This window comes from Mauremys reevesii, linkage group 3 (assembly GCF_016161935.1).
Source record: "Mauremys reevesii isolate NIE-2019 linkage group 3, ASM1616193v1, whole genome shotgun sequence".
In the NCBI taxonomy this organism is placed as follows: Eukaryota; Metazoa; Chordata; order Testudines; family Geoemydidae; genus Mauremys; species Mauremys reevesii.
Genome location: NC_052625.1, coordinates 50,525,826 through 50,539,079, shown reverse-complemented (window position 1 = coordinate 50,539,079; position 13,254 = coordinate 50,525,826). Strand labels below are relative to the sequence as shown.

The 13,254-nt window shown below is 43.7% G+C and overlaps 1 protein-coding gene across 4 annotated transcripts in view; it reads left to right on the top strand.

The window, feature by feature from the left end:
• The window catches only part of PTPN14 (protein tyrosine phosphatase non-receptor type 14), a 190,468-nt gene that overhangs the window by 94,430 nt on the left and 82,784 nt on the right, over window positions 1–13,254 (top strand). For all 4 annotated transcript variants that reach the window (XR_005596362.1, XM_039530999.1, XM_039530997.1 and 1 more), the window contains one exon: window positions 285–454. Coding sequence is in view for 3 of the 4 variants with exons in the window: in XM_039530999.1 (XP_039386933.1) it covers window positions 285–454 (170 nt within the window). In the remaining variant the exon portion in view is untranslated. The remainder of the gene's footprint in view (window positions 1–284; window positions 455–13,254) is intronic.

The following is a 13,254-nucleotide window of genomic DNA, read 5'->3' as shown; positions in this document are numbered from 1 at the left end:
CAGACAAATCCTTAACGGGCAACCTTGTATAGACAGTAGAGAAAAGCACTGATCCTGCATTGTGATGTACACTGTATTTCAAAAATTATTTGACATCTTCTTCAAATTAGTCCTAAGAAGCAAAAGACAACTTTGGCCTTGCATCTGGGTTGGGAAAATTGACACACTATTGCCTTCCATTCTTATTTGTATTTATGACCTCAGTTGTGTGTGTGTGTGTGTGTGTGTGGTCTTGGTAAACTGGCTCAGAAAATAAACTGTCTCTATTTTACTTCTTTATCTAGACACACTACTTTGGCCTTTGGTTTCTCAGCAAGAGCCAGCAAGCACGATGGGTAGAACTGGAAAAACCTCTGAAGAAACAGCTGGACAAATTTGCCAACGAGCCTTTGCTTTTCTTTGGGGTAATGTTCTATGTGCCCAATGTGTCCCGACTGCAGCAGGAGGTCACAAGGTATGTGAATTCCTTCTGTTGATAGTAAATCTGTAGCAATAGCTGGGTATGAATGGACAATTACTCTTTTTGGTTTTGATTTTTAAGATTGTGTCATTTATTTTGTTCCCTTCCTGCCCGGTTCCAAGTAAAACCAGTGAGAGAAATGACCAGTTGGCATATCCATTTGAAAAGATTTACTCTGCGTGTTGCATCAGCTAGTGTTCTGCAAAAACGAGATGATAAAATACACATTAAAAACAGAAGATAAAAATGCTATCTGCCTGCATCAACTGGCAGGGGAACTTGATAGGGCCAGCAGCGAAGAGGGACAGCCCCAGCAGCGAGGGAGGGAGACACTCACTGAGGGACTCCATGTAGCTCCTCTCCATCCATTGGAGTCTCTGGCACCCATTGACCAGTTGGTGGAGAGGGGCACTGATCTCCTAGCCCAGCTCCAGGGATTTAACATGGAGCACAGGCCATGCAGAGCCTCTTTCGACTCCATTCCAGAAGCCCGCTCTACCCGCCCTGAACTAGAAATGGGAATCTGGCCTGGCAGATGCTGAGAGTCTAGCCTGTTGCCTGTTTGCTTCCACCATGGGAAGTGGAGGATATCTGTCTGAAGCATCAAAGATCAGTTGAGCGAAGACTAGCTAGGCAAAGTGTCTAATAATTTCTGACAAATCTTGAATAACAGGATGGTTATGGAGAATAGTCAAACTTAAAGTAATGACAACAACCCACAGACAGACAGACAGAACGGCATATGACCACTGCTCCACGTGAGGCAGCTGCTCCCCAGGATGGGGATTTGACTACCCTATTTCTAGGAGAGGAAGCTTTAACTTCTAGTCAGTGCTCCATAGGATCAGTTGCTAGGCCATGTTCCGTATTTGAGGGTGTATTGACTGGCTCTGTCCTCCTGATGGAGTTTCCAGAGCTCCCCTTCCTGAAAGTACTGCTCTTTGGTGTATGCTAGCAGCAGCCTTGTGTCTGGCCTATTAATTACAAATTGTATTAATTGGAATTTGATTTTGTTTGAGTATGTTCTTCTGATCAAACATGTCATTCACTCCATTTAAAGGTGCAAAACTACCAAAAACAAACCAAAAATGTTACTGCCTGTGAAGCCAATGAGAGAGCCTTGCTGGTGGTGAGCGCCTTACTTCAGGAATTTTGCTCTTGCTTGAAATACATCTAAGCCTAAGCCTGGTCATGTTTAGAGTGTGATCAAAAACTCCTCTCTTAATCTAGGCTTTCCACTAACTGCAGGGCCTGGAATTCCTGGCTTTGATTTATATTCTTGGATTGTTATATAAAGTGTTCAGGGCAACAAATATACATGTAGTCCACAAATATTCAGAATTCAAGGCAATTCGTTTACTGGCAAAGTTTTCTCTGCCTCTGCGCTATAAGATTAGGAAGTGGTGGTTCTGTAGTGGTTTATGAGCCAAATGCCCCTCCCGACTTCCAGGAGTGAAGGGACAACCAAGAGCCCAGATCCCACTCCTTGTGGTATGGAAGAGGGTGGAATCATCCTTGGCCTTTGCGGGTGGAGGGAAGGTAGGATGTCCAATTGGCTGTGTGCTCTCCTGCACTCTCCCTGTGACACAGGGACTCTGATATGACAGTACTCCATACATTGTGAAAATACTGATGAGAGGAAACTATACCCCAGAAATGTAAATTCTGTCTCTTTAAAGATAGAATGCGCTTGACTCCATCTAACACCTCCAGATAGCGACAACTCAGTTGCACATCAGCATCCAGTAACTGTGACTAAGGAGCAGGCAAGATCAAAGGGGAGAAATGCTAGGATTTAAGAGGAAATTGGGAAATGGTTTCCAGCTAGGTGGGTGAAAGTTAGGGGAGACAGGAACAAATTGCCACTGTCAGTATTACGCTCCGGCTGGTCCACCCAAGATGGCACAGCTGACCAGACATTTACTGGTTGGGTCTGAAGAAGCACTCAGCAGTGGCATAATTGAGGATTTTTACCATTGACTTCAATGGGAGCAGAGTTAGGCCAACACTGAGCGCTTCTGGAAATCCCACCCTGGGGGGGGGGGTAAATTCACCTTAACGCCATGGAACAATGTAGGAAGGCTGTTATGCCTTTTAACATAAAAATTGTCCATCAATTAAAAAGAACTGGGATCCGCAGGGCGGGATAGAGACTCCTGAAGCCCTGCCTTGCCTAGACAGGAGAATTAGTAATAAACTGACTACAGATCAACTTATTAGTCACCTAAACAGCGCCCTGTATTTGGGAAGATGATACTGACTCTTCATCTAAATCACGTGAAGTGAGTCCATGAACTATGGTGATGGTTGCCTTTATAAATGCACATCATGATAACTCATTATTGGATGAGTGCATAAGATAACAGAAAGTCCATGGTGGCAGAAAACTACACCAAGAAATTTTAGGTAAAAGTGCCTTTCCAGTTTAGAAATTCATAGCAGAGTCTAATATAAGTGCAGACTCTTTTTTGCTGTGTGAGCAGTGGCAGTTTTACTACTTAAGTGTTAGCAAAACTATGTGACCTGATTTACCCACAGATTTTTTCTAGGATTTCTCAAACTATCTGCCCTTAATGGCAACTGTAGCAGAAGCAATTGGGTTGGGAGTAGGGGTCTTGGCACATTAGCAAAAGATTTATTCATGGAAGGCACTATTTCAATTACAGGCTAGTTAAACAACAACTTTTCCAGTCATCCAGCTGTTCTCCGAGTTACCAGCCATCACAGGTGGAAATGCTGTCTGCTTTGGATATTTAAAGCGCCTTGGATTTGCATGGTGTCTGATAAAGCAGTCTTTGTGATGCCCTGCAGAGTAGATATTTGCATAGATTAGAAATTATAAGTCTGCCTTTTATTTGCTGTTAACTCAGAGGAGGTATCCTTCCAACCATTTGTGCTTAAAAATAAGCCTTTGTATTATGTCTAGAGCAAACCAACTGGTTTTCATTGAGCTGTTGTTCTGCAAACAGACCCCGCATGCTCTCATGGCTGCCTCTCATGTGGGTGTAATACTGTTTTCTGAACAAGTGTCAGTCAGGCTGTCCCCACTCACTGCAGACAGTTCCAGGAGAAGTGTGGAGATTGCATTTTAGTCCCTCGATCATTCCGATCTTCAGGCATGATCTTGCATGGTGGTGTGCATCTTGCAGTGCCTTTTTTTAAAATTCCATTTTGCAGGAGGAATTCAGTACCTTGTAGAATTTAAGCCCATTATTTTGAGTGGTATTAATGTTTGTCCCCTTGCAGAATTGGGCCTCTGGGGCCAAATCCTGCAAGGTGCTGAGCACCTTTCCTTGCATTGCAGTCAGTGGGGTTCGAAAGCATACAGCACCTCACAGGCAGCATGCTGCATCTTGGAGGATTTGATTTGTCTGTGTAGGAAGATCAGAGTACTCTGCATCTTGTAGGAGTCGGTCAGCACCATGGTGGATTGTGCCCCTAATCTGAATCCCACTCCCAGCTCTGCATTTTCCTTGAGGAAGGCAATGTACAGCTTTTATGCAGGAACCAAATTTGGAAAGGGACGGTCACAACTGCACCTGCAAAATTTGGAAATGAATGTGTTTGCAGATGGAAAAGGAGCGTTTGTAGCTGCCAAGCATGTTTTTGGAGGCCTTTTGAAAAACTGGCCCCAGCACTACCCTCTTTTAATTCAATTTACATCCATTTCTTCTTATGTTTCACCACCACCTCTTTTTTTTTCTCCCAGCTTTACTGTTCATGCTTTAAACAAAGGTTTCTTCTTCACATCCTTTCTCATCCTATTTTATTTTGCTTCAAATGCAAAGTGAGGAATTGATAATGTGCTATTACCATTAACATGGCAACAGACTGTTATGAACGGATGCTTTTGACTTCACTGGAGAATAGGACTGGGGGAAAATCTGGGTTGTGACTAGACGTGGAACAGAAATATATTCAGGGGGAAAAACAGAAGATTGCTAGCAAGATCAGTTTGTTTTGTTCAGGTCATTTTTTTTCATCTCTCCTTTCTGATTTGTTTTCATTGAGGAAAAGTCCCTCTCTCAGCTATTTGAACTTATGTTTTCTTTGAATCTATTTTGTTTTGTGTTTTTTAGATAAGTTAAAGTTAAACATCATCAAATGCTGAGGAGTGTGGTTACTGTTTTTACAATTTTTAGTACAAATTGTTTTTGCGTTAGTCACTGTTGTTTTTAAATGGTGCTTTTAATTGCCTTGATAAGGATAACACATTTTTCTATTCCAGTCAGTCCCTCTTTGTGGCAAGTTCAGTGATGTGGAACGTTTTTGGCTGTTAATGTGGTACAATACATAACTGCTTTTCTTTTCAATTTTGGTCACATCTGTACCTGGTGGCTGAGTGTCTCTTTGTCTGCTTCAGAATTCAAAGTGGAGTAATGGATTTGAGCAATATAGCAATGCCATTGGCCAAAACAGATATTCAGAACATCATATATATGTCAAGAAAACCATGGGGTCTGTACCATAGGGTTGATTCAGCCTAATCAAGAGTGCATTTTCCTGAAGTAATGAGACATGACAGACTGTATGGCAGTGCTGATTAATGCACACTTCTGGTGTGAAGTAAGGCATGAGGCAAAGAAGTGCCACATGCTTGTATCTTACTGTGATTTTACAAGAACAAGAAGAAACGTAGAAAGATCCTTAACATTAATGTTGCGTAAAAGATCATCAGAATTTTTAAATACACATAATTTCAAATGTAAATTTGTAAACTAAATAAAATAAAATGAAATGTCTTGTCGCATGATAGGCTGGGAGAAATGTGCGAAAACTGAGTGACTGGAGAAAAGAAACAAGGAGGGATTTAAATACACAAGGCCATAGGGCTTGGCTACACTTGAGAGTTACAGCGCTGGTGGTGGCTTTACAGCGCTGTAACTTACTCCCGGTCCACACTGGCAAGGCACATACAGCACTGTATCTCCCTGGCTACAGCGCTGGTTGTACTCCACCTCGACAAGAGGAATAAAGAGAACAGCGCTGGTGCTGCAGCGCTGGAGTGCCAGTGTAAACAGTGATTAATCTTATTACGCTGTAACTGACTTCCGGAACCTTCCCATAATGCTTTTTAAGTAAAGGTAACACTCTTTGTTTTGTTGTGATGCCTCTCTTTGTTTGGTTGTGAACTCGGGGCTCCCGGAGCTGCTTATCTAAAGAACAAATACAGCTACTGTTTGCTCGAGCAGAGGCAGGCAGAGGGATCCCTTTGGAATGTTTGCTTGAGGAGAGAAGCAGCACGGCATGCGGGGGGGGGGAGGCGTTTCGGAGCAGCTGCTTATCTGGTCTGTGAGGAAAGCACAAATTAGCTGACCGGTGGAATGGAGACGCCTACATAGTGGTTGATAAGCTACCAGAGTTGCCCGTATACCGCCTTAGGATGGAAAATGGAAAAAATGTTTGTAAGACTATTCACCGAAACCACCTCTTGCCAGTGGGGCAGTTAATAGGTGAAGAGAACAATAGTGAATGTGGTCCTTTCCGGCGACCCATTACTCGCTCTAGACTAAGGAAGCAAGTTTCTGCAGAAAGAAGCCTTCCTGCACAACTTGAATCTGCTGAGGAGGCAGACAGCAAGTCTTTAACCTCCCTTGGAGAAAATGATCCTCATTCACAGAGTAGCAGTGAGGAGGAATTCTTCCCCTATTATCCAACACCTTCTATGCTTCATGAGCTGTTACCTGAGGTAGAAACTATTAAAGAGGGAGAATCTGGGCCTCCTCTAGCTCAAATTCTTAACCCTGAAGCTGCACCATTTGTCCCCCATCAGTCAACAATAGAGCATGATAACCCCTGCCTGCTGGCACCGCCTGAAGAGGCAAGTGGTTTACCAGCTAGTACGGTTCCCCCTCTAGAGGATGTGGGAGAAGCCATGCAACCTGCAGAGAGGGAAATCATTGATTGTCCTGCAGCCATTACTGCTGAGAGCCCTGAGAATGAAGAAGCTCCTGTACTTCGACGTTCAGAACGAGAGCGAAAACCTGTACAGAAACTCACTTATGACGTTCCAGGGACCTCCACCTCTGTCCCTTTGCACTTAGTAAACAGATGGGTGCGGGTGGCCTATTATTGTTTCTGTCTGATAGTTAACAATGGAGACTCCAAGGTTAAGTCATTTATTTCAATATAGTAAGAATGTTATTAATGTACATTGAATAACAATTTCATGTTATTTAAAATTAATTATTGTATGTGGACATGGCAATACCTACTTGTTGGTAAATGACATTTATTGTCCACTAAGCAATGTTTATTATTACCTGATGAAGAGGACCTTGCATGCTGTTTTGTGGTTTAATCACTCTTGCCGAGGACGGCAAGGACTTTCACCCAGGGAGAGTGTAACCCCCAAAGAGATTACATAGATTCCTGGAGCTCTGTCTACTGGCAGCTCAGGGAGGAGGAGCCAAGGCAAACTCAGAGTCTGCCCAGCAACCAATAGGGAGGGGAAATGCCCCTCCCAGGGGGTTGAGGAGAGGGAAAAGCCATTTTGAGGAGAGGCTGGAGCCAGCCAGGGCAAAGGCCAAACAGGCTGTGAGAGGAGCTGGTGAGTCCCAGGCCTGCAAGCAGGGTTCCCCCTGAGAACTGGCCTCTAGGGACCTGACACCAGATTCCCCAGCTGGGTTTTCCTTCCTCACGGATGATTCCCAATTGTTATGTTTGCTGAGAAATTTCCCCAGCCAGGCTGGGTTCGCCTCCAGCTCCCCTGGTGAGACCAGTCCCCACATGGTCAGCACTGCTAGTCCAAGGCTGATTCCTGCCTGAGGAGGATCCCTGCCAGTGGACAGCAGCCCCTGAAATCGTCCAGCGTCATCCTCAATCCTGAAGATCATTTGTGGAGTTCGTGAGTGCCTTGTCTTTAGTTAGTTAGTCAGGGAATTTGTTTTGGGGACCCTCTACTCCCTGAACTGTGTCCTCAAGCCAGGGAGTGAGGGTTTGAGGATTTTATAATCTACCGCTTATTACACCTGTGGAGGGATTCACCACCTCCTCCCACTTGTGGGTCTTTTGGGCTGTACTGAAACCCAGTCAGCCACACTGCTACACCTCTGCAGAGAATTGTATAGGTCATCAAAGGCCCCAGCAAAGTACGCGTACCAACAGGACACTAGTTTTACATTTGTTACATCCAGACACGGGTATTTTAAGTGTGGGCACCGGTGACCCTAAAAATAGTGTTTCCCCTGTTATGTAGTATTTGTTGCCTGTTTAATATAATTGTTGTGTTGAATATATTTTTATGTGTTGTGCTATTTCTTGGAAGTCTCCAACTATCTGTCAAATAAGTGGGGATTCCTCTGTAGTCAGGATTTTCCGCCCAAGCTGCCCTGGTGACCCTGCCAGGAAGGAGCGAGGGGGGTGGAGGCACCGCCAACTAATTTCATAACCAAAAAAGAAAAAAGATTCACCCTACTGAGTGGCGGGATCCAAAAGAACCCAGACCTGTCCATCAGAACGTGTAAGCGGATTGCCATTAAAGGAGGTAATCAGGTGGAGAGGGGCGCTACAAAAACAAAGAGGGCTATTTGCATTTAGTGAGTGAGAGAGGGGTGGGGGAAGGGGTCGGAACTTGCAAGGCAGGGAGCTGACACACTGTCAGCTCCAAAAATCCACTCTCTCTGTCTCCCCCACACTCCTTGTCACACTCCACACACCCCCTTTTGAAAAGCATGTTGCAGCCACTTGAACGCTGGGATAGCTGCCCATAATGCACCACTCCCAATACCGCTGCAAATGTGGCCACATTGCAGCGCTGGTAGCTGTCAGTGTGGCCACACTGCAGCACTTTCCCTACACAGCTGTACAAAGACAGCTTTAACTCCCAGCGCTGTACAGCTGCAAGTGTAGCCAAACCCATAGTCTGATCTCTCTTACATCAGTGTATGCCTAGGTTAACTCTACTGAAGTTACGGCTGTTAATTCAGATTTAAAACTCCTGCCTTTGCAGCCAAGTTCTTAATCATTGAGAGCCTGTAGAGGTTGTGCAAATCCTACATGTAGTTGCTGAAGTCCGCAGTAAAATATATAAGTGGCATTTTAAGTCTCAAACCAGTGGCAGAGTGTTAGACATCCCTCATCTGTCCCACCTCACAGAAAGGCTCACTCCAGACAATGTTGCTGCACGTGTTATTCTTAAGAACACCTCATTTTCACAGTGGACTGTTGCGGAAGCTTCTGGCATTGCAGCATCAGCCTCTCTCTGAAGCAGGTTGTTATCTCATACAGCAAGTGAGCACACTTTGATTTCTCCTTAAGTGCAGACTTTATCCGCTCTATACAACTTCACCTGTCTGGCGTTATCAGCTCTAGCCATTGCTATCTCTAGATTCTGATGTCTCAGTTCTGTAGCTTTTCAGTGCTCTAAGGGAAAAGACTGTTTCTTTTTAACTGTTTGTTGTCCAGTTAAGTAACTTTGAAGGCCTCCAGAGTGTATTGTTTTTGTGTTACCTGATGGCACTGGGCCAGATTGTCAATTGCTGTAGCTCCATTGACTTCAGTGGTAGCGGTTCCAGTTTACACCAGCTGCAGGTCTGGCCCACTGATTGTAACTTTAAAAGAAGTAACCATTTTCAGATATAGAGATCATAGCGAAAGAGCACAATAAGCGTTATCCTAAACAGCAGGTATTAGAAATGGAAAAGAATGACTGAAGTTCTGTCTGTCTGTCGGTCTGTCTGTCGGTCTGTCGCCATGTCTAGTTTTAACAGTTCCAGCAGTCAGACTTTGATCACTTTTCTAGCGGGGAAACTCTTTCATAGCCTAATAGATCACATGGTTAGGAAGATTTTTTTTTCCTGACATCCAGTCTAAATTGTCCTCTTCTTAGTTTTATCTCTTTTACTCTAGTTAAACTCTGTTGTCCCCCACTCAGTAATTCCCTCCAAGGAAACTGAATGATCATGCACGTTAAAGAGATACTATAAAAGTTATTAGTAGGCTACACATAGACTTGCTTTGGCAATTGTCTCATTGGCCTTAGCTGAAGGATTACTCCTGCTATAGCACTTTGGATCAATGTGATGAAATAAAGAAAAGGACAAGTTAGACTTCAGCATAAAAATCTTAATAATGAGATTGGATTGTAATACAGTCTCCCAAAGGAAGCAGCAGAAACTTGAATCATATAAATTCATAGTGGACAAAGCAATGAAATTTACTTTAGGGAAGAATCCTGTATTAGACTAGATAATCTGAAGTATTTTCCTTTTCCTGTTTCAATGTTTCTGAGACAATTTTTTTTTAAACTACTGGATTTCTTTAATACTGATAGTTACTGCAGCACAAAATATATTCACCAGCTTTATGGCCCTTCTCTATTGTAAACAAAGCAGTGTTTAAATGGCTTTAATATTTTCCTTTAAAAAAAAAAAAGCAAAATCTGAATGCTTCACATTGTTATAATGTGATGGGTTTTTTTTTTTGTTTTTTTTCTTTAACAACATTCAGTGGATTCTTTCTCCATTTTTTATGTTAGCTGAAATGTTGTTTTAATGACTGGTAAACTCTCATGTGGACTTAAAAATAAGAGCTTCTTCAAGGCAGACTTAAGATTCAGCATGAATTCCTGTTTATAAAATAATTTGCTGAGGATGGCAAACACTTCTCCCTGCTGACTCCCTCCAGTGAATGAGGAGCTTGTTCTCTCTGTGTGTTGGTTATTGAAAGCTGAGCTTTTTGTGCCAGATATTTTCAGAAGCCGTTGACACCCAGATCTAATCTAAAACATTATACTATGTTTTTAGCCTGGAAAGCGAGTATGTTTTCATGCGTGTGGTGGGGGTGGAGTTGAGTACATATTTAATCATTCCATGGAATAATGTTGTGTAAATATAAGTGTTAAGATCCAGGCTACTTTAAAGCAGCGGGGAAAAAAATGCTGGTTAGTATGTTTTGAAGGTCAGAAATGTTGTATCAGCAATGTCCTGGCATTAGAAAGCATAATGCTTTCATGTTGATCATTAGGAAATATTACTTTATTTTCATTTGGTGGCTTAGGGCTTGGCTACACTTGAGAGTTGCAGCGCTGGGAGTTTACAGCGCTGGTCATCCAGCTGTATAGGTACAGCGCTGGTGTGTGGCCACACTCACAGCTACCAGAGCTGGTGTGTGGCCCCATTTGCAGCATTTGCAGCGCTGTTGGGAGTGATGCATTATGGGCAACTATCCCAGCGTTCAAGTGGCAGCAATGTGCTTTTCAAAAGAGGGGGGTTGGGTGGGGTGTAGTGTGACAGGGAGCGGGAGAGAGAGAGAGAGTGGATTTTTGGAGCCAACACTGTGTGTTAGCTCCCTGCCTTGAAAAATCGGAAAATGTTCCCGACCCCTTACTCTTAACTCTTAACTGCAAACAGCCTGCATCCAACGGACTCCCTTTCTCCCCTCTGCCCCCGCTGCTTCTCTGTCAAGCGAACACTCACTCCCTGCCTGCCTCATTCACAGGGGTTATCTCATTTGATTGTTCACAGTCAGTTACAGATTGATCACAGCAAACAGGAGCTGTGTTTGTTGTAGATAAGCAGCTCCCGGAGTGGAGCTCCGAGTTCACAACAAAACAAAGAGAGGCTGCATAACAAACAGAGTAATTTAGTTAAAAGCATTCTGGGATATCTGCTAATACCCTGGAGGCCGATAACAGCGCTGGTGTGTGTCCACACTTGATGAGCAGCGCTGGATCACCAGCGCTGCACTCGCTACACCCCAAGCAGACCAGGTGTTCAGCCAGCGCTGCAGCCAGGGAGTTGCAGCGCTGGATGTGCCTTGCAGGTGTGGACAGTTACTAAGTTGCGGCGCTGGAAAGCCTCCACCAGCGCTGCAACTCTCAAGTGTAGCCAAGCCCTTAGTCTCATATTCATACACATGTCACTCCCATTGGGACTTGTGTACCTTTAAAATCAGCGGGGGTTTTGTATAGTGCCTTGTTAAATGGCAGCATTTCCCCAAGGGCTAGGTTTTGAGTTGTTAGTATTCTAAAGTTATACATCTTTATCATAGATATTTAAAGATCTGCCTTTGCCATGCTGGTGGAAGCATTCACTTGTGGGAGAGGGTGGATAGCCTGGCCTGCCCTTTCTTGGGCTGAACCCACCCCCATTGTGTGCTTTGGCGGCTGGCTCTTGGCCCCTTTGCAGGAGAATGTTCCTGACTGAAGTGGCATAGCTGGGGCCTACCACCTAGGAATGACTCAAGCCCATTGTTAATACGAATTCATAACTTTACAGGTATATTACACCCACTGTACATTAATGTAAGAAACAGTCTTGCCAACTCTTGTGATATTGCATTTCTCACAATAGTTGTTAAATCCTGAGCTCCTGGAGTCATGCAATTCCATGAGAATTTCTATTTTCATTTTATACAAAGTAACAGATTTCTAGCCAATGTGGTTCCAAAGAAAAGCTTTAAGATGTGATGCAAGTGCACCTTAAAGGCTCAAAACCCAACATGAAAATAAAAAGAACCCCAAACATATTGTTTTAAAAATATCTAATTGATTTAAAAATAATCTGGACCCACGGTTTTTTAATGCTTGGGGGTTGGCAATACTAGAATCAGCCGGCCATTTTTGTGGTGGAAGGCAGGCAGCTGGATAGAGGGTGTATGCACACTGCACGACCATGAGAGAAATGGAAATTTTGGCCTTGAGCATGGAAGCAACCCCCTAACATTATGAACAATGCTGTATGAACCACAGAGAACAGACAAGGGCTTCCTTCTTGGGATTTTGTTTCACTCTGAAGATTCAACATTTAATTCACTGTTGGTAAAATCTGCCGAGGATGGTAAACCCTTCTCCCTGCTGACTGGGCTTCCATAAGACTTTTCAAGCCTGTTGCTCAAAACACACTGCCATCCTTGCATAGGGAAATAATAAAGACGCATTGTGACAATCATTTTAAAGAGCTGCTCAGGTTGTGGTATTGTGCTACAAAGCTGTAGGGCAGGGGTAGGCAACCTATAGCACGTGTGCCGCCTTCAGCACACGAGCTGATTTTCAGTGGCACTCATGCTTCCTGGGTCCTGGCCACCAGTCCGGGGAGGCCTCTGCATTTTTATTTAATTTCAAACGAAGCTGCTTAAACATTTTAAAAACCTTATTTACTTTACATACAACAATAGTTTAGTTATATGTTATAGACTTATAGAAAGAGACCTTCTAAAAATGTTCAAATGTATTACTGGCACGCGAAACCTTAAATTGGAGTGAATAAATGAAGATTCGGCACAGCACTTCTGAAAGGTGGCCGACCCCTGGTGTAGGATGTGATCATGTCGGTACTGGCTGGCCCCAGTGAGGCTAAGGGCCTGTCGTTTACTCACTAGGGGTAGAGGCTCAAGTTGTAGGGGCTTGTGGTGTTGGTGCTGCAGGTCCTGGGGTCTGTCCCTACAGACAAACTGTTGTCTGTGTATACGTTGTAATAAGTTTGTTGCACTAGCTCTGGATGACCTCTTCCTTCTTGCACTTACCTCTGAAGTAGCTGTTGGGAGATGGATCACTAGTATGATCCAGTACATAGATTCCTATGTTCCTCTATTTCAAGTATGTTATGGCTGTCGGCTTTTCTCCATTAGATTTTTCCAGTACTCCCCATACATTTTTCAAGCACCTTCCAGCTGAAGTCTGCTTATGTGATCTGAATGTGTTCCTTTGTTTTTGTTTTATGCTTGATTGAGATTCTTTTAAAACCACATTTTGGCACCATTGTAAACTTCCTGTGATGTTCGGAGGCATGCATGAAAATTAAACTTTTCCCCCCCTTTTGAAATGAAGTGGAAAATTACAAGTCTAGCTTTGT